Genomic DNA, 26,274 nt, shown 5'->3' with positions numbered 1-26,274 from the left:
TGTGGTGTGAAGAAGTACTTCCTTGTGTTTGTTTTAAACTTGCTGTCTGTTAAGTCCTGTTAATAAATCCTATTCCCCTGAACACAGCAGGAATGGAACTGTAGGAGACAGTTTCTTTGCTCACAGCTCCGAGCCCCTTTCAGACAGCACTCTGCCCAAAAGCCCTCCACTCTCTCTCGGCTTTCATGGGGCCACGGTGCGGGTGCTTGTGTTGCTGTGTGTGGTGCTTCCTTGCCGCCTTTTCTCTCATCTTCTCTGGTCTTTCTGCCTCTTTCACAGACACCCAAACCTTCACAAAAGAATAGCCAGCGAAACCCTTCCACCCTCGTGTGGCTTTGTTTTGGGCGGTGACATGCCTGAGTTTGAGGTGGAGGCTGCTGTTGTTTCAGCCACCTGGGTCCATAAAAGAGCTGACTGGCTTCCTACCCGAAGGGCAGTGGTTATGCACAACATGCTCTTCTGAAAGCCCCAGCTCCCAGAGTCATGGGATTAGGTCCGACTCTCAGTTTCCTTTAAGGGTTCCAGCCCTAGCCGTGGTGGGTAAAGGCCTGGAAATGTGACCCCTAAAGGCACCAGCATTAGAAGGCCCATAAAAGGACCCACATTGATTCTCAAACTCATCTCATGATTCTGGGGGCCCTGGTTCATGACTTTTAATGGTTGTGGTGACAAACTGGAGAGGGCCACAACTCCCTCCGGAGCCCGTGGGGCTCAGCCCCTCTGACCCTCCGGCTCTGGCGGCTCCCGAAAGCCCCAAGGCCCCCAAGGGCAGGCTGTGACCGCTCTGGGCCGGCTCTGGGGCTCCCCGACGGGTGCTGTGTGGGCGCAGGGCGGGGCTCTAGGGCAGAAGCCCCCTGGGGCAGGGCTGGGGCTGAACTGGATGGGGGGAGCCCCTCGGTGCCACCGGTGCTGGGCCAGGCCCGTGGCACGCAGGGCACAGGGGCCAACGCAGCTGCCCCAGTTGTGCCCCCAGGCTCTCGGGGCGGGGGGGGGGGGGGCGGGCTGGCAGTGAGGGCGGAAGTAGTGGCTGTGGCCGACGAGGGGGGGAGGAAAAAAAAATCATCCCGTCTGCCCGCAGTAAAGATGGCGCCCTGCCCAGACCGGAAGTGCCCCCACTCCCGGGCCGGAAGGGGCGGCGGAGAGGGCGGAAGTGGGCCGCACGTGGTTTCCGCGTGGCCGGCGCCGCGGCTGCTGTGTCCCGCCAGGCTCGCGATGGGCAAGGCCGGGAGGCTCCGCTCCGGGGCCGCCCGCAAGCTCCGGCGCTGGCAGAAGGGCCACAGCAGCGACAGCAACCCCGAGAGCCGCCGCCACCGCCTGGCCGCCCGCAGCCGCTTCTTCAGCCGGCCCGCGGGTGAGCGGGGCTGGGAGCCGGGGGGGAGCGGGGGGCGCCGGGCTGGGGGGGCCAGGCAGGGGGCGGGGCTGGGGGAAGCGGGGCTGGGGGGGGCCAGGCAGGGGGCGGGGCTGGGGGGGCCAGGCAGGGGGCGGGGCTGGGGGAAGCGGGGCTGGGGGGGCCAGGCAGGGGGCGGGGCTGGGGGGGCCAGGCAGGGGGCGGGGCTGGGGGAAGCGGGGCTGGGGGGCGCCGGGCTGGGGGGGCCAGGCAGGGGGCGGGGCTGGGGGAAGCGGGGATGGGGGGGCCAGGCAGGGGGCGGGGCTGGGGGGGCCAGGCAGGGAGCGGGGATGGGGGAAGCGGGGCTGGGGGGGCCAGGCAGGGAGCGGGGATGGGGGAAGCGGGGCTGGGGGGCGCCGGGCTGGGGGGGCCAGGCAGGGGGCGGGGCTGGGGGAAGCGGGGATGGGGGGGCCAGGCAGGGGGCGGGGCTGTGGGAAGCGGGGATGGGGGGGCCGCACTCTGTCCTTGAGGGGCCTGGGGCACAAGCCACCCAGTCGATCTTCACACCCAGCTCCTCCTGGTGCTGGGGCCCCCAGGCTGCTCCCCGTGCGGAGCCCCTTTCCCGGGTCTCCTGTGGCGCTAGGTGGTGCAGGCTGGCCCCCCGGGGTGCTTGTAAGGAGACGCTGGGGCCTGCAGGGGGTGGGGCGGTCCTTGGGCTCTGGCCCAGTGCAGCGCTGTGGCTCAGTCCAGTTTCCAGCTCCCTGGGGGACGGGGGAGGGAGTGGGGCGCAGCATGGGGCTGGGGGGAACAGCTTGTCTATCGGGGTGCTGGTCTTGGGGCAGAACTGACCTGCACCGTGCCATGGGGCCTGCTGCTGGGCGGTTGGCAGGCTGCGTCTGGCTGGCAGCTGTGGGATGTGTCCGCTGTCCCAGGTGTGGGTTGTGTGGGAAGATCACGGGCTCTGGGTCGGGGCCTGCCAGCCTGCGTGTCTGAGTGGAGCACAGCGGTCCCGCTCCTGGCTGGGGCCTCTGGGTGCGACTGCACTGCAGCCAGTAACACCTCTGCGAAGGTGATGCAAAGCCTGACGTGCCGGGCCGCGGTCCCTGGACTTGAAAGATGCCAGGAAAACGTGCCCGGGTTATAAACCCCTTGGTGTCGTGAGCGCCGGGGGGCAGTGCTGGGAACCGGACCTGGCACGACTCCTGTGCTGGGAGCTGCAGGAGGCCAAAGCACGGCCCGTGCCCTGGGGGTGTTGAAAACCCAGGTGCTGCGGGTAACGCTGGCGGGGATTTGTTTCTCTCACCCGTTTGGAAGCATCACCTCTCAACTTGGGAAGGGAAATGCTGCTCTGGCAACGCACGGTTACCTGCCACAGCTGGGGCCACAGGTGGTGAGAGCTGCCTGCTACCTTGGCGGGAATCAGAAGCTACCTGGAAACTGCCGGCGTCTCCGCATTGCACTGGCTAGGAGATGGTGACAGGGCTCTTGAGTTCCCGGACCCCCCTGCCCTGACACAGCACAGCCAAGCACGCCTAAGGCTTTGCCTCCTGAGGGGGAGGAGGCTGGGCTGGATGGGCTGGCCTGGGGTGTCTGCACCCCGGTGAGCAGCCTTATAGACCCCCTGCTCCCTCGCTCACTGCTCTGCCTCCTCGGTGGTTCTGGCCCAGGGCTCTCGTTCCACTGGAGATCTGTGACCCTGCCAGGCCGCCAGAGGTCCATGCGCTGCAGGCCTGGCCCGGCCCGGAGGACCCGTGCGAGGCCAGGTGTTGGCTGCATTGGCTGCATGGCAGTGTGAGGATTAGGGCGCCAGCCTGGGGGAGGGGAGGGAATTCGGGTGTCGATCTGGCCGGCCCTGAGCATGTCCGTCCCACAGAGAAGAGCGACCTGACTGTGGATGCCCTGAAGCTGCACAATGAGCTGCAGTCGGGGTCCGTGCTCTCGGAGCTGCCGGGCCAGGGCGCCCAGCTCCGCATGGAGGAGGACGACGACGGACCCGCTGTCAGCGAGAAGTCCTCGCGCACCTTCCTGAGCGGCTTGAGCGACTGCACCAACATCACCTTCAGCAAAGTGCAGCGGTTCTGGGAGTCCAACTCCGCGGCGCACAGAGAGGTGGGTGGGGCGCTCAGCTTGCAGGCGGCGGAGACTCTGGCCTTTGCCTCGGGGGGGAGGGGATTTGTGCACTTGGGGCCTTTGTGAGCACGTTGCCCCCTGCCCACGGAGGGGGGTGGCGTGTTCTGGTGCCAGGTTCTTGCCCCCCGGCCTGGCCCAGATGCTGTGGAGGGGTGGGGCGGCATGTTCTGGGGCCGGGTTCTTGGCCCCCCAGCCTGGCCCAGATGCCACAGAGGGGGAGGGGTGGTGTGTTCTGGGGCTGGGTTCTTGCCCCCCGGCCTGGCCCAGATGCCGCGGAGGGGGGGGCAGCGTGTTCTGGGGTTGGGTTCTTGCCCCCCGGCCTGGCCCGGAGACTGCGGAGGGGGTGGGGCGGTGTGCGCTGGGGCCAGGCCTGCGTCCTGTGGTGCTCACCCGTCCCCTCCTGCATGCTCTCGCAGATCTGTGCCGTGCTGGCTGCGGTGACGGAGGTGATCCGCTCACAGGGCGGCACGGAGAGTGAGACCGAGTACTTCGCTGCGCTGGTGAGTGGTTGTTGTGTGTGGGGCAGGTCTCAGCTAGAGGTGGGGAGCAGCCTGTGCTGGGGGGCGCTGGAAGGGACTGTGACCTTCCCTCTGCACTGGGCTGTCCTGGGGTAGCTGGATGGGCTGCGTACGGCCAGAGGCTGCGGGGGTCTCCGTGAAGGGCCCTGGGTACTGTGGCAACAGAGCTCTGGCTAGGAGGGCCAGGTGCTGGACACCCCCCTCCCCCTCCAGCTGTGCTCAGTGGGGCTGAGCCCTGGGGCTGGGGGGTGGTTCCTTCAGCAAGCCAGAGGTGAAGCCGTCAGGCAGTGTGAGTTTGAGGGACATGGACTCCACCATGGTGGGCCTGGGGGTGTCCAGCCGGGGGTCCTAGCCAGGCGGTTGCCGTGCATAGAGGGATGGGCTGGGGATCCGTGAGTGGCTCTTGGTGGAGCCCTAGAGGCTGCCTGCTCTGCTATCCCTGACATGGAGCGCCAGCTGGGTCGTGGGCACTCCCTCCCGCCGCCCCCGTGCTCGCCCCGGCCGGGCCCGGCAGCGGGGTCGCCCGCCGCCCCCGGCCGGGCCCGGCAGCGGGGTCGCCCGCCGCCCCCGGTAGCGGGGTCGCCCCACTCACCCCAGCTGTGTTGCCAGATGACGACGCTGGAGGCCGTGGAGTCGCCGGAGTCGCTGGCTGCTGTCGCCTACCTGCTCAACCTGGTGCTGAAGCGGTGAGTCACCCCCGCCCACGGGTTAGTCTCACTGCCCCGGGGGGTCGGGGCCTGGGCAGGGTGAGGCAGCGGCCAGGGATGGAAACAAGGTGTAGGGAACAATGCAGGGTGCTGCTTGCAGGCGGAGCCGTGTGGCCGCTGATGGCTGGTGTCTCCGAGTTGAGCTGGCAGGACCAGCCGTGTCGGAGGGTCCCACTCACAAGGGGGCTCACCCTTGAGCTCCGGGGTGTGGAAGGGCTGGGAATCGCGGCTGGGGGTGTGGGGTGGAGGCAGTGCAGCGCATCTCCCATTGTCTCCCTCCCCGTTGCGGGCCCCCAGCCATGCTGACGCCCTCCCCTCCCTGCCCGCAGGGTGCCAGGGCCCGTGCTGATAAAGAAGTTCTCGGACACCTCCAAAGTGTTGATGAGCATCATGGCCTCGCAGGCTGGCAGCGGCCCCTCCTCCGCCCTGCGGTGGGTGAGTGCAGGACGTGGGCAGGGGGTCACTGGGGTGCGGCTGGCTGGGGGTTGTGAGCTGGGGCAGCTGGCTCGGACTCCCTGCCCTCAGCGAGGGTGTGACTGGTACAGAGCCATCCCCTTGTGCTGAGCGTGCGGGGGGGGAAGGACAGGGTGTGTCTCCCCCAGCATCCTGGGGTTCCTGCCGTCCCTGGATGGGTCAGGCTGGTGGGGGTGCTCGGTGCGGGGGAGGGGCAGTCTGACTTTCGGGGCTGGGGGGGTCAGGCGTGCGTGGGACGAGCAGCCTGACTTGGGGGACTGGTGGGGGGAGGCAGGCAGTTGCCCTGGCTTGGGAGGGTGGCACCGATACCCACGTGTCCCTGTTGGTCTCTCCCTGCAGGTGCTCTCCTGCCTGGCCACGCTGCTACGGAAGCAGGACCTGGCAGCCTGGAGCTACCCTGTCACGCTGCAGGTTTACCACGGCTTGCTGAGCTTCACGGTCCACGCCAAGCCCAAGGTGAGCTCATCAGGACCCTGTGGGGTGCCCCTCCTGCCCCCCAAGTGGGGCCCTGTGTAGCTCTGCCCCAGTCTGCAGGATCTTGCTAGGGCGTAGGTCTGGAGCTGCTTGGTCTGTGCGATGCCTTGGGCGCAGGGGTCCCAGCCCCACGGGGCCTGGTCAAGCAGGCAGGTGCACTCCAGGGGCTCCCAGCCCTGGCTCTCGCAGGTGTTGGCCTCCCTGATCTTTGGCAGGAGGCTGCCTGGGGCACCCCCTGCTCACCCCGCTCCCATGCTCGGCAGGTACGGAAGGAAGCCCAGCACGGCGTCTGTTCCATCCTGAAGGGCAGCGAGTTCCTGTTCGGGGACACGGCTCCCACACACCACCCAGCTGCACAGTCCACAGCCCGGTTCTGTGTGCAGGAGATCGAGAAGTCCGGAGGTACGGGAGGGACGGGGACGTGGGGTGCACAGCTGTGGGGGGTGCGTGGGGACCTGGCTGGGACGTGGGGTGCACGGGTGTGGGGGGTGCATGGGGACCTGGCTGGGACGTGGGGCTACTGGGTGACTGCCGGGCTCTGGGGTCTGTGCTGGGCTTTTTGGCCCCTGGCCCCTGTGCTGCTGCCCCTGAGCTGCATGCTGTGGGTTCGGTGTTGAGCTCTCGGGCCCCTGGCAGAGGGGTTCAGTCATGGGGGCCTCGCTGGCTGGGCCGAGCAGGGGGCTGTTCTGTGTGTTCATCTCTGCCCCGTTTCCCAGGTACCAAGGAGGCCACCACCACCCTGCACGTCCTGACCCTGCTCCGGGACCTGCTGCCCTGTCTGCCCCTGGCCGCGGTGAAGACCTGCTGCGAGACCCTGCTCCGCGTCATGACCCTCAGCCATGTGGTGAGCAGCCGGCCGGGCTCCGGGAGGGAGGGGACCCATCACTGTCCTCGGCCCCCAGCTTCTCGCCCCGGGACCGACCAGGCGCTGTCTCCGGGCCGTGACACACCAGGGCTAGGACTGCACAGCGCCCGCTCCCTGCCGGCCTGGGCCAGCTCCGCGGGGTCAGGCAAGGGGGCCCTGCAGGGTACCGGGGTGCGTGCGGGGGACACCTGGACTCCATCTAGGACAATTCCGCCCCTTCCCGCTGGCTGCAGCGTTCGTGGGGCTCCCGGCTGGGGCTGGGATCTGCCCAGGCCTGTGGATCGAGGGGCCCAGTAGGGCAGCACCTTCCCCCATCGCTCCCTAACGCTGTGTCCTTTGCAGCTGGTGACGGCGTGTGCCATGCAGGCCTTCCACAGCCTCTTCACGGCCAAGCCTGGCCTGGCGTGCCTGTCTGCCGAGCTCAACGCCCAGATCATCACCGTGAGTGCCGGGGTGGGGGCAGGGGGGCTGAGGGATGGGGGCGGGGTCAGAGGGAGGGGGCTGAGGGATGGGGGTGGGGTCACGGGGAGGGAGGCATCTTTCACTGAGCCCGCCCCGCCCTGCCCTGCCAGGCCCTGTACGACTACACGCCCAGCGAGAACGACCTGCAGCCCCTGCTGGCCTGGCTGGCCGTCATGGAGAAGGCACACAGCAACCTGGCCAGGTAACAGGCTGGGCCGGGATCGGGGTGGCAGGGGCTCCCATGGGGGGTCGGGTGCGGGGGCCCCTGGGGACGGGGGGAGGGGAGCAGGGACCCCATGGGGGGTGATGGGAGGGAGAGCGGGGGCCCCTGTTGCAGGAAGGGGGGCGGCCGGGGGCTCTCCCTGGTGCTGGACCCTCTCTCTCTTGCAGGCTGCAGAGGGACCTGTGCTGGGGACACCTCCCCCGCCTCTTCACGGCTGCCGTGAGCTGCCTCCTCTCCCCCCACCCACAGGTGCTGGCGGCCGCGACCCAGACACTCAAGGTACCGTGAGCAGCTGCTCCCCCCGTCCCGCCCTGGCCTGGCTATTCCAGCCCCCGCCATGGGGCACCAGGCTTTGTTCGGGCAGGCTGCGGTGGAGCGCTGCACGCTGGGATCTGCCCCGCTGCAGCCTGCTCCCGTCCCTGGCCCGCATGGAGCTGAGGGGCGTGACTAACCCCTCCCGTCCTGACTGCCCCCTGCAGGCTCTGCTGAGCGAGTGCGTTGCTCCCCACATGGCCGAGCTGGGGCCCGTTTCTGCCTCCGCCTCCCACGTCTGCAGGATGTTCAGGTGAGCGGGGCCCGCCTGGCTGTGGGGCTGGGGCTGCCCCATGGCCCCCTTCCCTCCCCACCTCCGGGCTCTTGTGCCTGGCCCGCGGGGAGCCCCGTGTGATGGGTGCCGGGACAGCGTGTCCTGCAGTGACGGGCGGTGCTCTCTCCCGGTGCAGGGCGGTGGAGGAGGGCTTGACGTACCGATTCCACGCGGCGTGGGCCTCCGTGCTGCAGGTGCTGCGGGCCTTCTTCGAGACGTGCGGGAAGCAGTGCCATCCCTTCATGAGGAAGGTAAGGGGGCAGGGAGAGCCCTGGGTGCTCGCTCGGAGAGGGGCCTGGGCTCGGGGCTCTGGGGCTGGGCCTTGCAAATGCTTCCCATGATACAGAGGCTGCTGAGAGCCGGTCGGTGGCGCTGGCTTCCCAGAGGTGGGCATTTGGGTGGCGAGTGGGCGCTTAAAGCCCCGTCCTGGGCATTCCAAGGGCCGTTCCAGGGTAGCAGGGTGGAGCGGGAGTCCAGCAGTGGCTTCCCAGACCCGGGCTGGCCTACACTGCAGCAGCTGGCCCAGAGTGGGGGAGTGTGTGCATGGCACCCTGCTGCCCGGAGCCCGGGTTGCTATGGCTGAGGGGCTGCATGCCCCTGTGGGCCGGCCCTGCCCTTCCTGCCCCGGGGCGAAGGAGGTTCCAAGCGCTGTCCTGGGGCCAGAGATCTCTGGGTAGGCTTGCTCCTGCCTCCTTAGTCCACCCTGGCTGGTGCTGGCTGCGCTCCTCTTCAGAGGTGGCTGCACTGGCATGGCCCCACCTAGAGCGCCTGGGGATCTGCTCTGAGAAGGTCTCGGACTGTGGCCAGGCGTGTGACTGTCTCAGTGGGGCGGGGGGGGACACCTGCCTGTGGATGGGGGTTGCTCTCTGGCACAGGGACCCTCGGGGAGGAGTCCGTGTGACCACCCCGTCTCTGCTCTGCAGTGTCTCCAGTCCCTGTGCGACCTGCGCCACTCCCCACACTTCCCCCACACCAGCGAGCTGGACCGGGCAGTGGGGGCTGCTGTGGCCAGCATGGGCCCTGAGGTGGTGCTGCAGGCTGTGGCCCTGGAGATAGATGGCACGGAGTAAGTACAACCCCCGGGCGGCTGCAGGGAGCCACGGCTGGGCCTCACCCTCCTTCAGACAAACAGCTGGACGGGTCCAGGGACCGGATCCCAACAGGGCTGTACCAGGAGCCCTAAACCTTTACGCATCCGCATGGAGTCACGGGGTCTGGTCTATGCCCCAGGCTGTCCCCAGTCTGCCGGGGGTGACCCCTTTAGTGGGCTGGACCCAGGGCCTCTCTCTGCACTGCAGGGGCAGGACTCCCCACCGGGCCTCCGGCACCAGCAGTCCCTGTCTCTCCCCGGGGCTCCCTGCAGCAAATACAGCCAGGCCAGACTCCTGCAGAAGGCTTGTGCTGTAGCTTTGAGTGTTTCCAGGGACACAGGCAGCCCCTTCCAAACAAGGGAACTGGCTATTAGTCCCCTGGCCATGGGGGCTGGAAGCCCTTCGTGAAGGCTACAGCACAGACCCTTCTGGGCAGCCCAGCCACGCTCCAGTGAACCTCCCGTCAGGCTGCGTCTGACCTCCTGAGCCAGTTCCCAGGTGTCACGGAGCCCCAGGGTCAGTGCTACAGCCCAGAAGGAAGAGTGAGACCCCTCGAGGGCCTGGCCCGCTGAAAGGTTTCTAAGAGCATAAGAACAGCCATGCTGGATCAGACCAGTGGCCCCTCCTGCCTGATAGCCGTTGCTGGCCCTGTCCTCCAGGAACTTACCGAGTTGGTTTTTGAATCCACTTCTACGTTTGGCTTTTTCAGCATCCCCTGGCAAGGAGTTCCACAGGCTAGCTGTGTGGTGTGACGTGCTCCATGTGGAGGTTCTCACCCTCCGCCCTGTTAATGTCATTCGGTGACCCCATTCTGTCTGTTATGTGAAGGCCCCAACCCCTCCTGGTCTCTTCCCGCCCCGCACCGCCCCGGCGCCTTCTGCACACCTCGGAACAGCGGATCCCCCGTGGGCGGGAGGGAGGTGCTGATCGGCGGGGCTGCCGGTGGGTGCTCACCACCCACCATGTTTTCCCCGTGGGTGCTCCAGCCCCGGAGCACCCACGGAGTCGGCGCCTATGAAGTGAAGGAGTAAATAACACCTCCTTCTTCACTTTCTCCGCGCCAGTCACGATTTTATAGACCTGGATCGTCTCCCCCTGAGTCGTCTCTTTGCCAAGATGAACTGTCCCAGCTTTTTTAATCCCTCGTGCGGGAAATGCTCCATCCCCTTCATCGCTTTTGTTGCCCTTCTCTGCACCTTTCCCAGTTCTCACCAGGGTTCCCTCTAGTTTTTCCCACCCGTGTGCGGAATGAATTTTATGTGCACCATTATGGAAGCGACGTGTGACCCATCACCTCCTTGTTGGTGCACGTAACAAAATTCAAGCAGCAGGAGTGGGGCCAAGGGGTATGGAGAGTGGGAGGGGGCGGGCTCTGGCGTGGGGCTGGGGAGGAGGGGCTTCGGGGAGGAGGGGCTCAGGGCTGGGGCAGAGGGTTGGGTGCAGGGGATGAGGGCTCCGGCTAGGGGTGCAGGCTCTGGGGTGCAGCCAGGGATGAGGGGCTCTGGGCTGGGGCAGAGGGTTGGGTGCAGGGGCTGAGGCTTTGGGGTGCAGAAGGGTGCTCCAGGACTACAGTGGGGAGAAAGGACTCTTCCCTCCCCCCCCAGCTCTCTCTCCCCACAGCAGCATCTGGGCTGGGGGGGAGAGGCGGCAGCTCTGCTGTGGGAGGTGCCCCTCCCCTGGCCCCAGCAGGTCTGGGCTGGGGGAGGGCCGTGGCAGGTTGGGGGCCCCTCCCCTGGCTGCGGCACGTCCCCAGGCGGGTTCCCTGGGCACCTGTGCAGCACTAAATGGGCTGCTGCACAGCCATGCAGCTTACAGAGAACGTAGGTTCTAATGTGTCTTCTTTGAGAGGGGGCAGCCAGGTCTGTACTCGGTGTTCATGGTGTGGGCATGCCCCGGATGTATATAGGGGAAGTATGATATTTACTGTCTAGTTATCTTTCCCTTTCCTAATGATTCCTAACATTGTTCGCTTTTTTGACGGCCGCTGCACATTGAGTGGATGTTTTCAGAGAACTCTCCATGGTGACCCCAAGATCTGTTTCTTGAGTGGGAACAGCTAATTCAGATTGCAGCGTTTTGGACGCATAGTTGGGATTGTTTTCCGATGGGCATTGCTTTGCATTTGTCAGCGCTGAATTTCTCCGGCCATTTTGCTGCCCAGTCACCCAGTTCTGTGAGGTCCCTTTTGTAACTATTTGCAGTCAGCTTTGGACTATCTTGAGTAATTTTGTATTGTCCGCAAACTGTTGACCCCTTTTTCCAGATCGTTTGTAATGTGTTGAACAGCACTGGTCCCCGTCCAGACCCCTGGGGGACATCGCTGTTTACCTTGTTCCATTGTGAAAACTGACCGTATCTTCCTACATTTTGTTTTCTATCTTGTAACTAGTCACTGATCCGTGAGAGGGACCTTCCCTCTTATCCCATGACTCCTTACTTTTCTTAAGAGCCTTTGGTGAGGGACCTTGTCAAAGGCTTTCCGAAAGTCCAAGTAAACTATAGCCACTGGATCCCCGCATCCACATGCTTATTGACCCCCTAAAAGAATTCCAGTAGATTGGTGGGGATTGAGTTCCCTTTACAAAAGCCATGTTGACTCTTCCCGAGTATATCACGTTCGTCGGTCTGTGTGTCTGACAATTCTGTTCTTTACTACAGTTTCAGTCCGTTTGTCCGGTACTGAAATCCGGCTTAGCGGCCGGTGTTTGCCGGGATCACCTCTGGAACCTTTTTTTAATAATCAGCGTCACACTAGTTACCCTCCAGTCATTTGGGACAGAAACTGATTTAATCCAGTTAGCAGTTCTGCAGTTTCACGTCTCAGTTCCTTCAGAACCCTTGGGTGAATCCCATCTGGTCCTGGGGACGTATTGCTGTTTATCAGTTTGTTCCCAACCTCCTCTAGTGACCCCTCAGCCTGGGACAGTTCCTCAGATTGTCACCTAAGAAGCCTGGCTCAGGCGTGGGAATCTCCCTCGCGCCCTCAGCCGGGAAGAGCAAAGCAAAGAGTTCATTTAGTTTCTCCGCAGCGGCCTTGTCTGCCTGGAGCTCTCCTTTCACCCCACTGTCGCTTTGGCTGCTTCCTGCTTCCAGCGTAGGTAGTAGAGTGTTTGGTGTGTGTGAGCCTTTGGCCCGTTCTCCCGGACGCTGTTCCAGCATGGGGGGCGAAGCCCCGATCCTGCGGAGCACCCCCTGCTGCACCTCACCTGTGTGTTCCCTCCACAGGGAGACGCTGGATTTCCCCCGCAGCTGGCTCCTGCCGGTGATCCGGGACCACGTCCAGGGCACGCGGCTCAGCTTCTTCACCAGCTATTTCCTGCCCCTGGCGGCCACCCTGAAAAGCAGAGGTAACTAGTGGGGGTGGGGGAGGGCCCCAAGGCGAGGCGCAGCCATGCTGCAGGCAACCCCTCCATTCAGCCTGGTGCAGGAGGCAGGGGGTGTCCCCATACTGGGGGTGGGGTGAGCTGCTGGGGGACATGGGGGCTGTCCCCAGAAGGCATGTCCCCATGGGGCACTGAGCCAACATGGCCCCGCAGGGCAGGCAGATGAGGAGCACTGGCTGAATAAACTGCACCCTGGCCCATCTCCTGCTGTGGGTTCAGAGGCCATGGTCTGGGTGCTCTGCTCCCCAGGGGCCCTGAGATCAGAGGCTGGTGGTGCCTTTGGTCTCTCAGACTCTGCTGCCCCCCATGGGCAGATTTGCCCCATCGCAGGTGGCCCCGGGACGCTCCCAGGGATGCCCCTCCCCGGGTTAACTCTGGGGTTGCAGCCTGCAAGTACCCACGCAGGGAACGGGTACGGGAGGGTGGGCGCTGCTGTCTAGCCGAGGAAGGCCTAAGGCGACCCGGGGCCGGAAGCTGGAGCGAGACACACCGAGGCAGGTAATCAGGCATGGATCTGTGCCAGGGCAGGGAATTAACCTGGAACATCGCCCCGGGGCGGGTGGCTTCTCCGTCACTGACCATGTTTAAATCCAGGTGATCGGCTCTGGGGTCGTTGCGGGGCTGGTCTCTGGCCTGAGCTGTCCAGGGGTCAGACGAGTGGGTCCCAGTGAGTCCTTCTGGCCGCAGGGTCTAGGCACCCCCTGCAGCCCTCACGCCCCTCTTGTCTCTTTGCTGCAGCCGTGGAGCTGGCGCAGGCCGGGAGGAGTCTGGAGTCCAAGATCTATGACACGCTGCAGTGTCAGGTGAGAGGCTCAGGCCCTGGGGCTCCCAGGGTGGGGCTCCCAGGAGCAGGGGCCTGCAGCTAGGCTGGCTGGATCCTCGCGAGGGGCGGCTCTGCCGTGTCAGGCTGGTGTCCCCTCCGCCCCTTCACGCACCTCCTTTACCTTTCAGATCTGGACCATGCTGCCTGGCTTCTGCACCAGGCCCACGGACTTGGCGGCCTCCTTCAAAGGGCTGGCGCGGACACTGGGCACGGCCATCAGCGAGCGGGCAGACCTGCGGCTCGCCGTCTGCCAGGCCCTGCGCACGCTCATCAGCAAGGGCTGCGAGACAGGTAAGGGCCGGGCCCTGGGGTGCCCCCGGCAAGGGGACTGGGCCACTCGGCAGGTGGAGTGGCACATTGCTGGGGCAGGCGCGCATCCTTCAGCGGACTGGGAGCTGCAGTGCGGCAGGGCCGAGGTCCAGTCTCTAGGGCCTTCAGTCCGCCCTGAGCCCCCCAGGGTGCTGGAATGCCCAATGGTCTTTCCCATCCGGGCTGGGTTCTGTCTCTCCTCCTCCACTCCTGTCCCCGCTGTGTCCCGTCCTCCTCTCCCCCCCCCCCCCCCGTGGATCCCAGGGTTGTGGGAAGGTATCACAGAGTCCCCGGGCGATGCTCTGGAACTGCTCCCTACGAAGCCAGTCAGGACTCTGGGGCAGTCGCCTTCCTGTGAGCAGCCTGTCTGCAAGACACACAGCTCACACAGCTTCCACCTTCCTGGGTCTGACCTCGGAGCATTCAGCATCCTCTGCCCCTCCGTGCGCTTCCCCCAGCAAGTCCGCCCAGGAAGGCTCCTGGGGAAGCCAGAGGGTCCTGCCCCCCAACTTCGCAGTCAGACGTGACTCTCAGCCAGCCAGTAACACAGAAGGTTTATTAGACGACAGGAACATGGTCTAACACAGAGCTTGCAGGTGCAGAGAACGGGACACCTCAGCTGGGTCCATTTTGGGGGCAGTGAGCCAGACAACCCCGTCTGCCCTTCACTCCATGTCCCCAGCCAGCCCCAAACTGAAATTCTCTCCCACCGCTCCTCCTCTGGGCTTTGTCCCTTTCCTGGGCCAGGAGGGCACCTGATTCCTTTGTTCTCCAACCCTTTAGCTCTCACCTTGCAGGGGGGAAGGGCCCAGGCCATCAGTTGCCAGGACACAGGGTGTCGGCCATTCTCTGTGTCCAGACCCCTGCACACACCTGCCCTCTGGGGCTCTGCAATGATCATACACCCTTACCCCACCCCCTAGATACTTAAGAACTGCCTAGGGGAAACTGAGGCACCCCCACACTATTCAGAGGAAACATTAAGAACAGTCCCACTTCGTCACAGAAGGTGCCAGGCGTGAGCAGCTGGATCCCTCTTGGGGCGGTGGGTGAGTCCGAGGGCCCTGGGTGCAGACCCTCACTGCTCTGTGCCCCTCCCCAGACGCCGAGCGGGCGGAGGTCGGCCGCTTTGCCAAGAACTTCCTGCCCATCCTGTTCAATGTGTACAGCCAGCCGGGGGACGCTGGGGAGGGCGCAGCCCATCGGCGCTCATTGCTGGACACCGTCCGCACGTACCTGACAGTCACTGAGCAGCAGGTGAGGCAGGCGGGGGCCCGGACCAGCCCTGTGGGGCAGGGGGTAGCTTTGCGGCATAGGGCAGCGCAGCCAGCTGTAACGATGGCCCGGGCAGCCCATGGAAGCAGCTCCCTGCGGGGCCTGCCGCAGAACCAGCTGCTGGCGTCTAGGCGCTGCGGAGCCCAGGCCTCGGGATGCTGAGTGACCATGGCTGGGGGGGTCATTCCCCCTGCCAGGGGCCTCACAGAAATGCTGTGTCTGGGTAATGCCTCTGTGCTGGGGAGGAGCACACCCCAGGGATGAGGTATTGAATTCCCTCTGGAGCTGGCGCGGGGCTCAGCGAGGACCCTGGGGAGCTGCCCTGGGGGGCTCAAGGCTCCGCTGCCTGAACTTTTGGCCTTGCTCAGGGGCTGCCGCATGCTCGCCATCTCCTGCGGGCCAGTGGGCAGAGCCGTGCTGAGCGGGGGTTATGCGGGTGGGGTGTGGCCCCGAACTGATCCCGGGCCGGCGGCTCGTCCCCTCCTGCAGATGGTGTGCGGGTTCCTGGAGAAAGCCAGCGAGAAACTGACCAGCCCCGAGAGCACCGAGTTCACCAGGTAATGCCGCAGGTTAGCGCTCTGCCTGCCACGCCCCTGGGCGCCCCATCCCCGGGCCTGGGCACAGCCGAGCTGCTGGGGGGCACTGCACAGAGCGCTGGAAGGGACCTCCTGACCCTCACAGTTCCTCCCCTCCACAGACTCATCCTGATCCCCCTTCTGACTGGGTGGGTTGTTTGCCCTGCTGGTGCTGGGGGGCTGGCCTGGAGCCTGCCTCTGCTGGTGGCTAGGAACGTCTCACTCGCGGTGGCGGTGTGGTCCTGGCCAGTGCCCCCCCCCCCCACTTGTTCTCATTGCTGCTGGGCGGGGGGGCATGGCGCTGAGATCCTTCCCCCGCCAGCAGGGAGCCAGGCAGAATCCTGGGCATCCCACCTCCCCTCCGCTAACCCCCTCTGCTGCAGGCTCTCCATCCTGGACCTGATAGTGGCCATGGCGCCCTACACTGACGAGCCCTCCCTGGGTGCCCTCTACCGCACCATCCAGCCCTCCCTGCAGGTGAGTCGCCCGGGCTGGGGCTGGGGCGGGAGGGGACTGGGCGCCCTGCGAGGGCCTCCAGGGTGCTCCACTTCCGGCTCCCCGATCCCTCCATCCCTCGCTGCAGGCTCTCTGGAGGGGGCCTGGCTCCTGACGCCTCTCCCTGGATCTGGGGAGCGGAGAGGCTCTGCCGCTCGGGGGTCTCTGGCTGAGGCTCGCTCAGTGGAGCGGGGGTGAGGCTGGCTCTCGGGGGGAGAGGTGTGGGCAGGGGCTTGGCTGACGCCGTCTGGTGCCGTCTCCCCGCAGAGCAAGGAGCATGGCATGCAGAAGAAGGCGTACCGCGTGCTGGAGGAGGTGTGCGCGGCTCCCCGGCTCCCCTGCCAGGCCTTCGTCCGCAGCCACCTGGCGGAGCTGAAGAGAGATCTGCTGGGCTCCCTGCAGAGCACCGCTTCCCCTGCCAAGAGGGTGAGCCGGGGTTGGGGGCAGGCGATGAGGAACCTGTGGGCGTGGGGCAGACGGCATGGCCCGGGGGGAAGGGGGGGCGCACAGGGGTGTCTCTGGATCTGACTGTGCTGCTCTGCTCCCCTCCCCAGCCACGGCTGAAATGCCTGTTCCACATTGTGAAGCAGCTGACGGCTGAGCACGAGGACTTCGTCGTGGCCCTGGTCCCAGAGGTGAGCGGGGGGGGCTTGGCCCCTGGGGCTGGGGGGTTCCGGGGGGGTGGCACGCGCAGCCGGGCTGTTCTATGGGAGCGGGCTCCTTGCAGAGTGCTGCTAAAACTTGGTGCAAGCGGCGCCGGGGGCGGGCGGTGGCAGGCGCCGGGGGAGCGGCAGCGGGTGCCGGGGGGGGCGCCGGGGGCGGGCGCTGGTTCTGATGGTGTTTGCGCCGCCAGGTGATTCTCTGCACCAAGGAGGTGTCGGTGGGGGCCCGCAAGAACGCCTTTGTGCTGCTGGTGGAGATGGGGCAGGCCTTCCTCCGCTTTGGCCCCACACCGCAAGGTAAGGCGTCCCTGCCCCCTTCCCTGCCTGGGCCCTGCTCCCGGCCCGCTCTGGACCTCTGGGTCCTCCGATTTCCACCCCCATCCATGCCAAGGCCTCTCCAATGCTCATTCCACCAGCCCAGCCATATAGCTGCTTCCAGCCCCCTCTGTGGGAGGCCCTGCCTACCCCTCTGTCCCAGCCCCGTGGGGCGCAAAGGCCTGTCCTGCACGGCCCCGGTGGCCAGCATGCCTTCCAGTCCCCTGCCCGTGCTGTGGGCTGCAGTGGGGCCTGCCGGGGCCGGGCACCAGGGCTAGCCTGGCGGAGGCCTCCAGCAGAGCCGGGAGGCCTTGGAGCTGCCACGGGGCCGGGCTGAGCTAACGCGGGGCCGTCCCTTCCCGCACAGGTGCCATGCAGCGGTTCCTGCTCCTGATCTCCGCGGGGCTGACGGGCTCGGTCACCATGGTCAGCTGCACCGTGCTGGTGCTGACCTGCCTCCTCTTCCAGTTCAAAGGTGAGGGGCTCTGTGGGGAGGGGTGGGAAGGGCTGTGCTGGGGCGGGGGCTGGAACCCCAGCTGCTCGCTTGACGCAGGACTGAGCAAGGGGTGTCCGACCCCCTGCGGCTGGGGCAGCCCCCGGGCACCTCCGCTGGCGCTCGCAGCCGGGCCTGGGGGTGGGAAGTGCCCCAGCCGCGGGGGCACTGGGTGCACATGGGGAGCACCATCGGGGCCTGCTGCACCCCTGGGCCAGCGGCTAGGGGCGCTGAGGCTGGCCAGAAGGCGGGGCGAGAGGGAAGGCCCTGCCCCATGGCTAAGGGGGCTGGCGCCGAGCACAGGTCGTGTTGGGCAAGCGTGTCCTGAGCCAACTCTCTCCAGCCTTCTCCCCCGGCTCCACCCCCCGGGGCGGCTGCTGCCCCGGCCTGGGGGGCTGGGGGGACCCCGCTGCCCGGCCTGAGCCCTGTGCCTCTTGCAGATCACATGGGGCTGGCGGTGGCAGAGCAGCTGCTGCACAACGTCTGCCTGCTGCTGGGCTCGCGCACGCGGGACGTGGTCAAGGCCGCCCTGGGCTTCCTCAAGGCAGCCCTGCTGCTGGTGGATGCCCGGCTGCTGGCCAAGCACGTCCAGACCATGGTGAGTCGGGGTCAGGGGGGCAGGCCGGGGGGCCTCCAGAGAGGGAGTGGCTGCCTTTAGAACAGGGTCCCTGCCCGGCGTCCATGGGTCCTGCCCACAAGCTGGGGGCACATGGAGGGGCCCTTCCCTTGCTGTGGCTGGCTGCCTGCCCCATCTAGGGCCATTGGAGCCCAATCCTGGCCCTGAGGTGGATGCTGCCAATCCCTGTTCCTAGTGACCCACGCGAGGCCTGCCCTGCAGCGTGGGGGCCCGGGCGAGGCTCCTTTCCCCCAACAGCTGACAGGGGTCACTGCGCTCTGGCCGACTGCCCAGTGCCTGGGCTCTGAGCACGTAGGGAGAGCACCCGCTGTCAGGCACCCACCGCCAGCTTCCCCCTCCCAGCTGGCAGGGGAGGGTGGCAGGGCTGTGAGAGCTTGGGGGGCAGGGGTGACCGTGCAGGGAGGGTGAGGCCTGGCTGGGGAGTGCTGAGCAATGTCTGAGGAGTGGGGCCCATGGGCAGGGGGAGATGGTGCAGGGGTGAAGTGTCCTGTCCCATGGGGGTGGGGGATTGTGGTGAGGGGAACATGCATGCTGTCCCTGGAGATCGTAGGGGGGTGCCTGCATATTCTCTTGTGGGGAAGGGGATGGGGCGGGCACGCTCTGTCCCAAGTGGGGGGGGGCAGAGGATGGGGGGTGGGGGGTGCTGTCCCAGGGACGGGGGGTGATGGGCGCTGTCTGGGGAGGGCTGGGGATGGGGGACGCGTGCTGTCCCGGAGACTGGGGGTGACGCGCTCTGTCCCGGCAGCTGGAGGCCGTGGGGCGCCTGACGGACGACATGCGACGTCACTTCCGCATGAAGCTGAGAAACCTCTTCACCAAGTTCATCCGGAAGTTCGGGTGAGCGGGCTGGGGAGTCGGGGGGCTGCGGGGCTTGTGCTCGGGCCGCAGGCCAGCCGGGGGGCTCCAGCGCATGGGCTGTCCCCTGGCTTTGAGCTGGGCGGGGGGTGCATGTCTGGGGGAGGGGAGGCTGCTCTGTGTCGGGGGGTGTCGATCAGGGGGCTGTGCCAGGCTGGGGGTTGCTCAGCTCTCTCTCTCTGCCCCCAGCTTCGAGCTGGTGCGGGGGCTGCTGCCCCCCGAGTTCCACAAGGTGCTGCTGAACATCCGCAAGGCGGAGGCCCGGAGCCGCAAGCAGCGAGCCCTGAAGCAGGCGGTGGCCGCGAGCGAGGAGGAGGTGCCGGTGCAGCCCAGGGGAGACAGGTACTGCGGGGAGGGCAGCCCATGAGCCCAGGGCCTGGCACGTGGGGAGCCTCTGCCAGCCACGGCACTGCCTGGCTTGTCCATCAGGAGACTTGTGGGGCAGGGACACCTGGGCCCAGGCCTGGGTTCCTCAGGAGTTGGGGAGGGGGGTGAATGACGCCCCAGGGCCTGTGCTGGGGGATGGCGTGGGGTTGAGGAGGGGTTCTCGTGCCCCAGGGCCTGTGCTGGGGGTGGCATGGGGCTGCGAGGGTGTCTCATGCCCCGGGGCTGGGCTGGGCTGGGCTGGGGGGTCTCGTGCTGGGCACTCTGCATTGGCCTGGCACAGCACCCTTTGCCGACTCTCTCTCCGTCCCAGCATGGAGGAACTCCTGGCCGACTCAGACTCGGAGGAGGAGGAGGGCGAGAGGCGCGGCGGCAGAGAGCAGAGGAAGCAGGCACGGCAGAAGAGCCAAGCCTGGCTGAAGGAGGGCGAAGGGGATGAGCCTCTCAACTTTCTGGACCCCAACGTGGCCCAGAGGGTGCTGGGTAAGGAGCGGCTGATGGGGCCCAGCATTGAGGACGTGGCTGTATCAACTCGGGGACCTTGGCCGTTGCCCCTGCTGTCCGGGTCAGTCCCCGTTCCCCAGTGCACGCAGGCTGGGCTTTGTGGGGCTGTGCACGGTGGGGTAGCCATGGGCATGCCCCAGCTGGGGGTGGGTTGGGTGGCTGGCCGGCCGTGTTCCCAGCCAGGGCCCCTCTCGGCTCGAGCTGTGTATGCCCCGGGCTCCCTAACCCCTCCGTCTCTCGGCTGAACCAGCTACGAAGCCGAGCAGCGGCAGGCCTAGGGGAGCGAGCCATGACTTCAAGGTGTCGGCGGACGGGCGCCTGGTTATCCGCGAGGGTCCCGAGGACGAGGACGACGAGGGAGCCAAAGGTACCGACCCGGGTGGAGAATGCGGGGACCCAGCTCCACCACACCTCCTCTGGAGGCTCAGCAACCTGCTCCGGGTTCACCTCCTCCCACCCAATGCTCCACGTTGGGCAGCCCCCTCCCTGCCCCAGTGCCCGCAGCTGGCATGCTGTGTGATGGGGCGTGGGCCCCGGAATGTCTCCTGGCCCTGGGCATGGGGTCTGGGGTCACCCCTCTGCTGGGCTCATGGCAGCCAGCCTGGGCAGTGCTGGGACAGTCTCACCCCGGGCGGGGGCGCTCTTTTGAGCTGTGAAGCTGCCCGGCCACACCCACCTGGTGACATGGGGCAGCCATAGCAAGCAGGTCTCCCCTTCTGGCAAAGGCGCCCTGGGGCCCCCCCAGCAGCCCTGCTGGGCACAGCAGCAGGGGAGCTGTGTCCGTCCCTGAGCCACCCTCCGTCTGGCTATGCCGAGGCAGGAGGTCCCAGCCCCAGTGCTGGGTGGGTCCGGGCCCTGGCTCCCGGCTCTGACCCAGCTGTTCGCTGCTTTGCAGGAGTGGATGAGGAGATGGCCGACCTGATGCAGGAAGTGGGGATCCGGAGCGTAAGTACCAGCACTTGCCCCCAGGGCCGGGGTAGGGCTCCGGCCAGTCACGCCCTGCGGCCCCAGTGGGGGCTCGTTCCAGGGGAGAGACTGGGACCCGGGGCAGGCCCTTGTCTCTGCCTGGGGCACAGCCTTCTGGGCAGGGCCTCGCCAGCAAAGCAGATACCCATGGCGGGGATGGCGGCACAGAGGGATGGGGGGAGCGGGGGTCCTAGCTGCTCCTGGCTGAGCTGCCCTCTCCCTGCAGAAGAAGGCTCAGAAGCGCCGGTTCCGGGAGGAGGTGGAGGACGAGGAGCCGGAGGACGGGACCCAGGCACACTACAAAGGTGACTCCAGGCTGCGTGGTGCTGGCTCCAGCATGCGTGGGGGCCGGCCGGCCCGCTGCCCCCAGCCCCTGCGCAGCCGGCCGGCTCCCCGAGGGCGGGGCGTCCCGAGGCCTCAGCCTTGGCTCCCGCCCCCAGCCCCTGCGCAGCCGGCCGGCTCCCCGAGGGCGGGGCGTCCCGAGGCCTCAGCCTTGGCTCCCGCCCCCAGCCCCTGCACAGCCAGCCGGCTCCCCGAGGGCGGGGCGTCCCGAGGCCTCAGCGTTGGCCCCCAGCCCCTGCGCAGCCGGCCGGCTCCCCGAGGGCGGGGCGTCCCAAGGCCTCGGCGTCCCGAGGCCTCAGCGTTGGCCCCCAGCCCCTGCACAGCCGGCCGGCTCCCCGAGGGTGGGGCGTCCCGAGGCCTCAGCGTTGGCCCCCAGCCCCTGCGCAGCCGGCCGGCTCCCCGAGGGCGGGGCGTCCCGAGGCCTCAGCCTTGGCTCCCGCCCCCAGCCCCTGCACAGCCGGCCGGCTCCCCGAGGGCGGGGCGTCCCGAGGCCTCAGCCTTGGCTCCCGCCCCCAGCCCCTGCACAGCCGGCCGGCTCCCCGAGGGCGGGGCGTCCCGAGGCCTCAGCGTTGGCCCCCAGCCCCTGCGCAGCCGGCCGGCTCTCCGAGGGCGGGGCGTCCCGAGGCCTCAGCGTTGGCCCCCAGCCCCTGCGCAGCCGGCCGGCTCCCCGAGGGCGGGGCGTCCCGAGGCCTCAGCGTTGGCCCCCAGCCCCTGCGCAGCCGGCCGGCTCCCCGAGGGCGGGGCGTCCCGAGGCCTCAGCCTTGGCTCCCAGCCCCTGCGCAGCCGGCCGGCTCCCCGAGGGCGGGGCGTCCCGAGGCCTCAGCGTTGGCCCCCAGCCCCTGCGCAGCCGGCCGGCTCCCCGAGGGCGGGGCGTCCCGAGGCCTCAGCGTTGGCCCCCAGCCCCTGCGCAGCCGGCCGGCTCCCTGAGGGCGGGGCGTCCCGAGGCCTCAGCGTTGGCCCCAGCCCCTGCGCAGCCGGCCGGCTCCCCGAGGGCGGGGCGTCCCGAGGCCTCAGCGTTGGCTCCCAGCCCCTGCGCAGCCGGCCGGCTCCCCGAGGGCGGGGTGTCCCGAGGCCTCAGAGTTGGCTCCCGCCCCCAGCCCCTGCACAGCCGGCCGGCTCCCCGAGGGCGGGGCGTCCCGAGGCCTCAGCGTTGGCCCCCAGCCCCTGCGCAGCCGGCCGGCTCCCCGAGGGCAGGGCGTCCCGAGGCCTCAGCGTTGGCTCCCGCCCCCAGCTCCTGCGGCTGGAGCTGGGTCCTGGATGGGCTCTGGGTCCCTGCGGGAGCGCTGGGCTTGGAGCCTGGTTCCAAGGCTGGGCTCAGTCACTGGCACACCCTGGCAGCCCCGGGGATCGCCCCTACCTTGCCCATGGCCTGGGGCAGAACTCAGGGGTGTGGGATGCCCAGCTCTGTGCTGGTTCCTGCCTCTTGCCCTCCCCTGGGTAGGGACCATGAACCGGGGCCCCCCCTCCCAATCTCAGCCCTGGAGCTGCATCTGATGCACGTTTGCTGCTATTTTTCAGCTGGAGGCTCCGGCATCCACCGGCAGCTGGGCGCAGGGCCGGCGCTGGGGGCAGACTACAAGGCCAAGGTAAGGAGGCAGGGGGAGTCACTTTCCATGGGCTCTCAGGGGGGCAGGCTGAGGGGGCTGGGGGTGGAGTAAAGCAGATCCCGGGGGGGATGGGAGGGTGTTGTCCCCCCTGGCTGCAGGGCCCCGTCTCCAGGGGCTTTGGGGTCTGCCCTGGGAGGGAGCAGATGGCAGGGCAGTGCTGTTGCCTGGCACCCCCCCTTTGCAGCGTGTGGGCTGTGTGGGCAGTTTCCCAGCCTGGAGCTGCAGCATTTCCCTGGCCATGGGTGCAGGGGGCCCTGCCCTGGGGCGTGTTCCCTGGGATTGTCTCTCTGCCCTCACGGTCTCCTGGCCTGGTTCCCTCCCTGGAGCAGGTCTCTGCAGGGCTGGCATGGCCCAGCGGCCGCCCCTGACCAGGTGGACTGCAGCCCTGCTGCCTGGTCCTGGAGGTGGCTACAGCCAGGCTGGGCTCTGGGCTTGGTGAGAGGGGTGGGGCTGGACCCTGCTGGCCCCGTGGCTACATCGGGGCCCCCTGCCCAGGGCTGTCAGCATGCCCGCCCCGACCTGGGTGTGCTGGTTCCTCACCCCCCCCCCCGCCCCGTGTGCTCCCCAGAAAGGCCGAGGTGACGTGAAGAAGAAAGGCCGGCTGGACCCCTACGCCTACATCCCGCTGAACAGAGCCAAGCTCAACCGAAGGTGAGGCTGGGGTGGAACTGGAGTGAAGCCAGGAGTAGATCCCTGTGCTCCGTGGCCCTGCCAGCCCCCCCTGCTGGGAGAGGCCACGGCTGGAGTAGCCAGGATCCCTCCCCCACCGCCAGTGCCCTGCCCCCCTCCCCACAGCGCCCCCTGCTGGGAGAGGCTGGGGCTGGAGTAGTCAGGAGGCCCCCCCATACACACACAGCCAGTGCCCTGCCCCCCTCCCCACCGCACCCCCTGCTGGGAGAGGCTGGGGCTGGAGTAGCCAGGAGCCCCCCCCAGCCAGTGCCCTGCCCCCCTCCCCACAGCGCCCCCTGCTGGGAGAGGCCGGGGCTGGAGGAGCCGGGAGCCCTTCCCCCCCCTTCCCCCCACACAGCCAGTGCCCTGCCCCCCTCCCCACAGCGCCCCCTGCTGGGAGAGGCTGGGGCTGGAGTAGTCAGGAGGCCCCCGCATACACACACAGCCAGTGCCCTGCCCCCCTCCCCACCGCACCCCCTGCTGGGAGAGGCTGGGGCTGGAGTAGCCAGGAGCACCCCCCAGCCAGTGCCCTGCCCCCCTCCCCACAGCGCCCCCTGCTGGGAGAGGCCGGGGCTGGAGTAGCCGGGAGCCCTTCCCCCCCCTTCCCCCCACACAGCCAGTGCCCTGCCCCCCTCCCCACAGCGCCCCCTGCTGGGAGAGGCCAGGCGCTCCCCACTCGGTGGCTTGCTCTGGAGCTGGCTTTGGGCAGTGCCCGCTCTAACCCGTGCCCCCTGCCCCCGCCCAGGAAGAAGGCGAAGATGCAGGGACAGTTCAAGGGGCTGATGAAGGGGGCCCAGCGGGGTGCGCAGACCGGCCGCAAGCACCACCAGAAGGAGCGTCGCGTGTGAGGTGGGGCCCCTCAGGGCTTTGAACACCCCTTCTCCCCACACCCCCTGCCGCCTTCGAAGACCCTCCCAGGCCGGACGCTGGTCCCTGCCCGCCCAGAGCCCCGTCTGCCCTTCCTGGGGCTGGTGGTTGGGGGCAGGGCGGGGGCTCAGCGTGGCCCCGGCAGGAGGAGATGGACACTGATGGTGCGAGATTTGTTCCGGACACGGGTGGGCTCCCAGCTGCAGCTGGGCCCTCTGTTTTGGGGAGGAGGAAGCTGCCTTGGCACGGAGCCAGGCTGGGGAGTGGGGCGAGCCAGTGACTGGCTGCACTGAACCAGCATGGTGAGAAATAAACACGGTGCCCACCTCACGCGGCTCCCTCGCCGTTCGTCCTGCCAGCAGGGCCCTGCTGTGCGGGGACAGTGCCCGGGGTGGCACCAGAGTGAGCGGCGGGGCCAGGCCCCATCGCTCCTCCCCACACTCTGCCCATTAACCCTCCCCGCTGTGGCTGGTTCCAGCCTCCCAGCAGCCTCCTGCTGCCCCCCCCCCCATGCTGTGCTCAGACCCATGGCGGGTTTGTCCAGTGCCCTGCGCCCATGGGGCCTGGAAACGGGACCGGGCCTGGCACTCTGGGGTGTGGCTGGGCAGAAAGTGGCCGTGGGGAGGCTGGGGGAACTGTACGCTCACTCCGTTCCCGCCCGCCGGCTCGTGGGGCTGAGAGCCGGGCTGCTGGCCAGTCCCCCCACCCCCAGCCTGTCCCAGCCGGCTCTGCTAGGGCGCGGCGTGTCCCATCCCTGGGCCGGGGCCTGCCGGGGGCGCTCTAACCGGGCTGGACTCCGCTGCTCTGAGCGGGAGCATTGACCCCCCCCGGCCCCCCGCCGCATGCAGGCTCGTGCTGCTCCGAGGCCCGTGTGGTTTGTTAGCACTGTGCGGGTACGCGAGGAGACCCTCGCCCCCTGAAGCGGGCTGTAGACCCCGCTGGGCTGGGCCAGGAGAGGGTGGGGACGAGCTGAGGAATGTCTCCGAAAGGCCTCACGGCCCAGCCAGGGCCTCGCCGGGCAGCCGCGCTGGTCGGTGCTCCAGGGAGGAGAGCGGGGCTGGGGAAACTAGGCCGCTCGACGCTTCTGCGGTGGCAGTGTGGCCTCACCAGCCTGCTGTGCCAAAGCAAAGGAGCCAACAGGTCCCCCAGCCCAGCACCCGGCACTGGGCCTGGGCCTAAACCACTGTGGTCACAGGCAGGGAACAGGGGGAGCAGGGGCCCCCCTCCAGGCTGAGGCCCCTGACCGGGAAGTGAGTAGGGCAGGCAGCCAGATGATCCCAGCGTGGGGCCTGCACCTCATGCTGCCCGCAGAGGGAGGCAAATCCCCCCCAAGGTTGCTGCCGGTCTCGGGGGGGGGGGGGGGAGATTCCTAAGGTCACCAGTTAGCCCCTGTGCAGGGGAGCAAGACCCATGGGCCATGTCCCTGAGGGGATTCTCTGGGGAGCCTCAGAGCCCCAGCCCTGAGGAAGGAGGAACAAAAAAATCCAGCCGGGACCCAGCTAATGGTGCAGTGGGTCTTTCTCTCCTTGGCCAGCGCGGCGCCCCCCGTCATGTCCTCTGTACCCAGCAAACACGCTGTGGTGGAGCCCCGGGGGGCACTAAATCCCCGTGTTTCTAACTGGGCCCCCCGCCAGGCCTGCTGCAGCCACACTGCTGCTCCAACAGTGTCTAAACCTGAGCGCTGAGCACCCCCAGGGGGTCACATACCCGATTCCTATACACCCCCTGCTGCCCCGTTCCCTTCCCCCGGGGCTAGGGTGCTGCTGGGTCTCCTCACCTGGGCATTGTCTGTGGGGTGCACAGGAATTGCCACCATGGCAGACGGTGGGGCCCGCCTTGCCAGCAGGATGTCCCCATGGGTCAGGTCGGCTCAAGCCGTGAAGCAGTAGAGGGTGTCGCCCAGCTAACCCTGACTACTTCCCCTCGTAACTCTGGCTCTTCTTGGTAGAGCACAATGTCCAGTCAAGCACAGACCCAGCCAGGGCACGAGGTGTAACCCGAGCACACCCCGACAGGCTGGCACACAGGTCTCCTAGACTAAGGCTGGGGCTGAGCTGGTAGGAGCAGTGCAAATCCCCATCATGTCTCGACCAGTCAAGCCTCAGTTCTCTCGTACCGCGAGCAGTCCCCAAGAGCAAGGATGTGCATGGCCGAACCGCGCTTTCAGGAGCGTAGGCCTGGCGGTGTGAATGGTTTGGCCTGAAAGGGGCTCGTTTGCAATCTCAAAAACCGTTGTCTAAAGTTCTTGTTTTAACT

The 26,274-nt window shown here is 67.4% G+C and overlaps 1 protein-coding gene across 1 annotated transcript; it reads left to right on the top strand.

Annotated features, from left to right (window-relative positions):
• The first annotated feature begins 1,142 nt into the window (after positions 1 to 1,142).
• On the top strand, positions 1,143 to 24,339 carry RRP12 (ribosomal RNA processing 12 homolog). The gene is made up of 34 exons (XM_073354615.1): positions 1,143 to 1,351; positions 3,201 to 3,436; positions 3,874 to 3,957; positions 4,585 to 4,661; positions 5,012 to 5,117; positions 5,496 to 5,612; positions 5,894 to 6,032; positions 6,347 to 6,474; positions 6,838 to 6,936; positions 7,068 to 7,159; positions 7,348 to 7,459; positions 7,660 to 7,745; positions 7,903 to 8,017; positions 8,690 to 8,832; positions 12,083 to 12,204; positions 12,979 to 13,043; positions 13,192 to 13,354; positions 14,475 to 14,629; positions 15,137 to 15,204; positions 15,606 to 15,699; positions 15,985 to 16,143; positions 16,272 to 16,352; positions 16,571 to 16,676; positions 17,062 to 17,169; positions 17,628 to 17,785; positions 18,570 to 18,661; positions 18,869 to 19,021; positions 19,377 to 19,546; positions 19,818 to 19,934; positions 20,463 to 20,512; positions 20,760 to 20,838; positions 22,394 to 22,461; positions 23,051 to 23,133; positions 23,897 to 24,339. The coding sequence occupies exons 1-34, from the start codon at positions 1,213 to 1,215 to the stop codon at positions 23,997 to 23,999; spliced, it is 3,867 nt and encodes a 1,288-aa protein (XP_073210716.1). The 5' UTR covers positions 1,143 to 1,212; the 3' UTR covers positions 24,000 to 24,339.
• Positions 24,340 to 26,274: the final 1,935 nt, after the last annotated feature.

Source organism: Lepidochelys kempii, chromosome 7 (assembly GCF_965140265.1).
Source record: "Lepidochelys kempii isolate rLepKem1 chromosome 7, rLepKem1.hap2, whole genome shotgun sequence".
In the NCBI taxonomy this organism is placed as follows: Eukaryota; Metazoa; Chordata; order Testudines; family Cheloniidae; genus Lepidochelys; species Lepidochelys kempii.
This window is presented reverse-complemented; position numbering and strand designations above follow the sequence as displayed.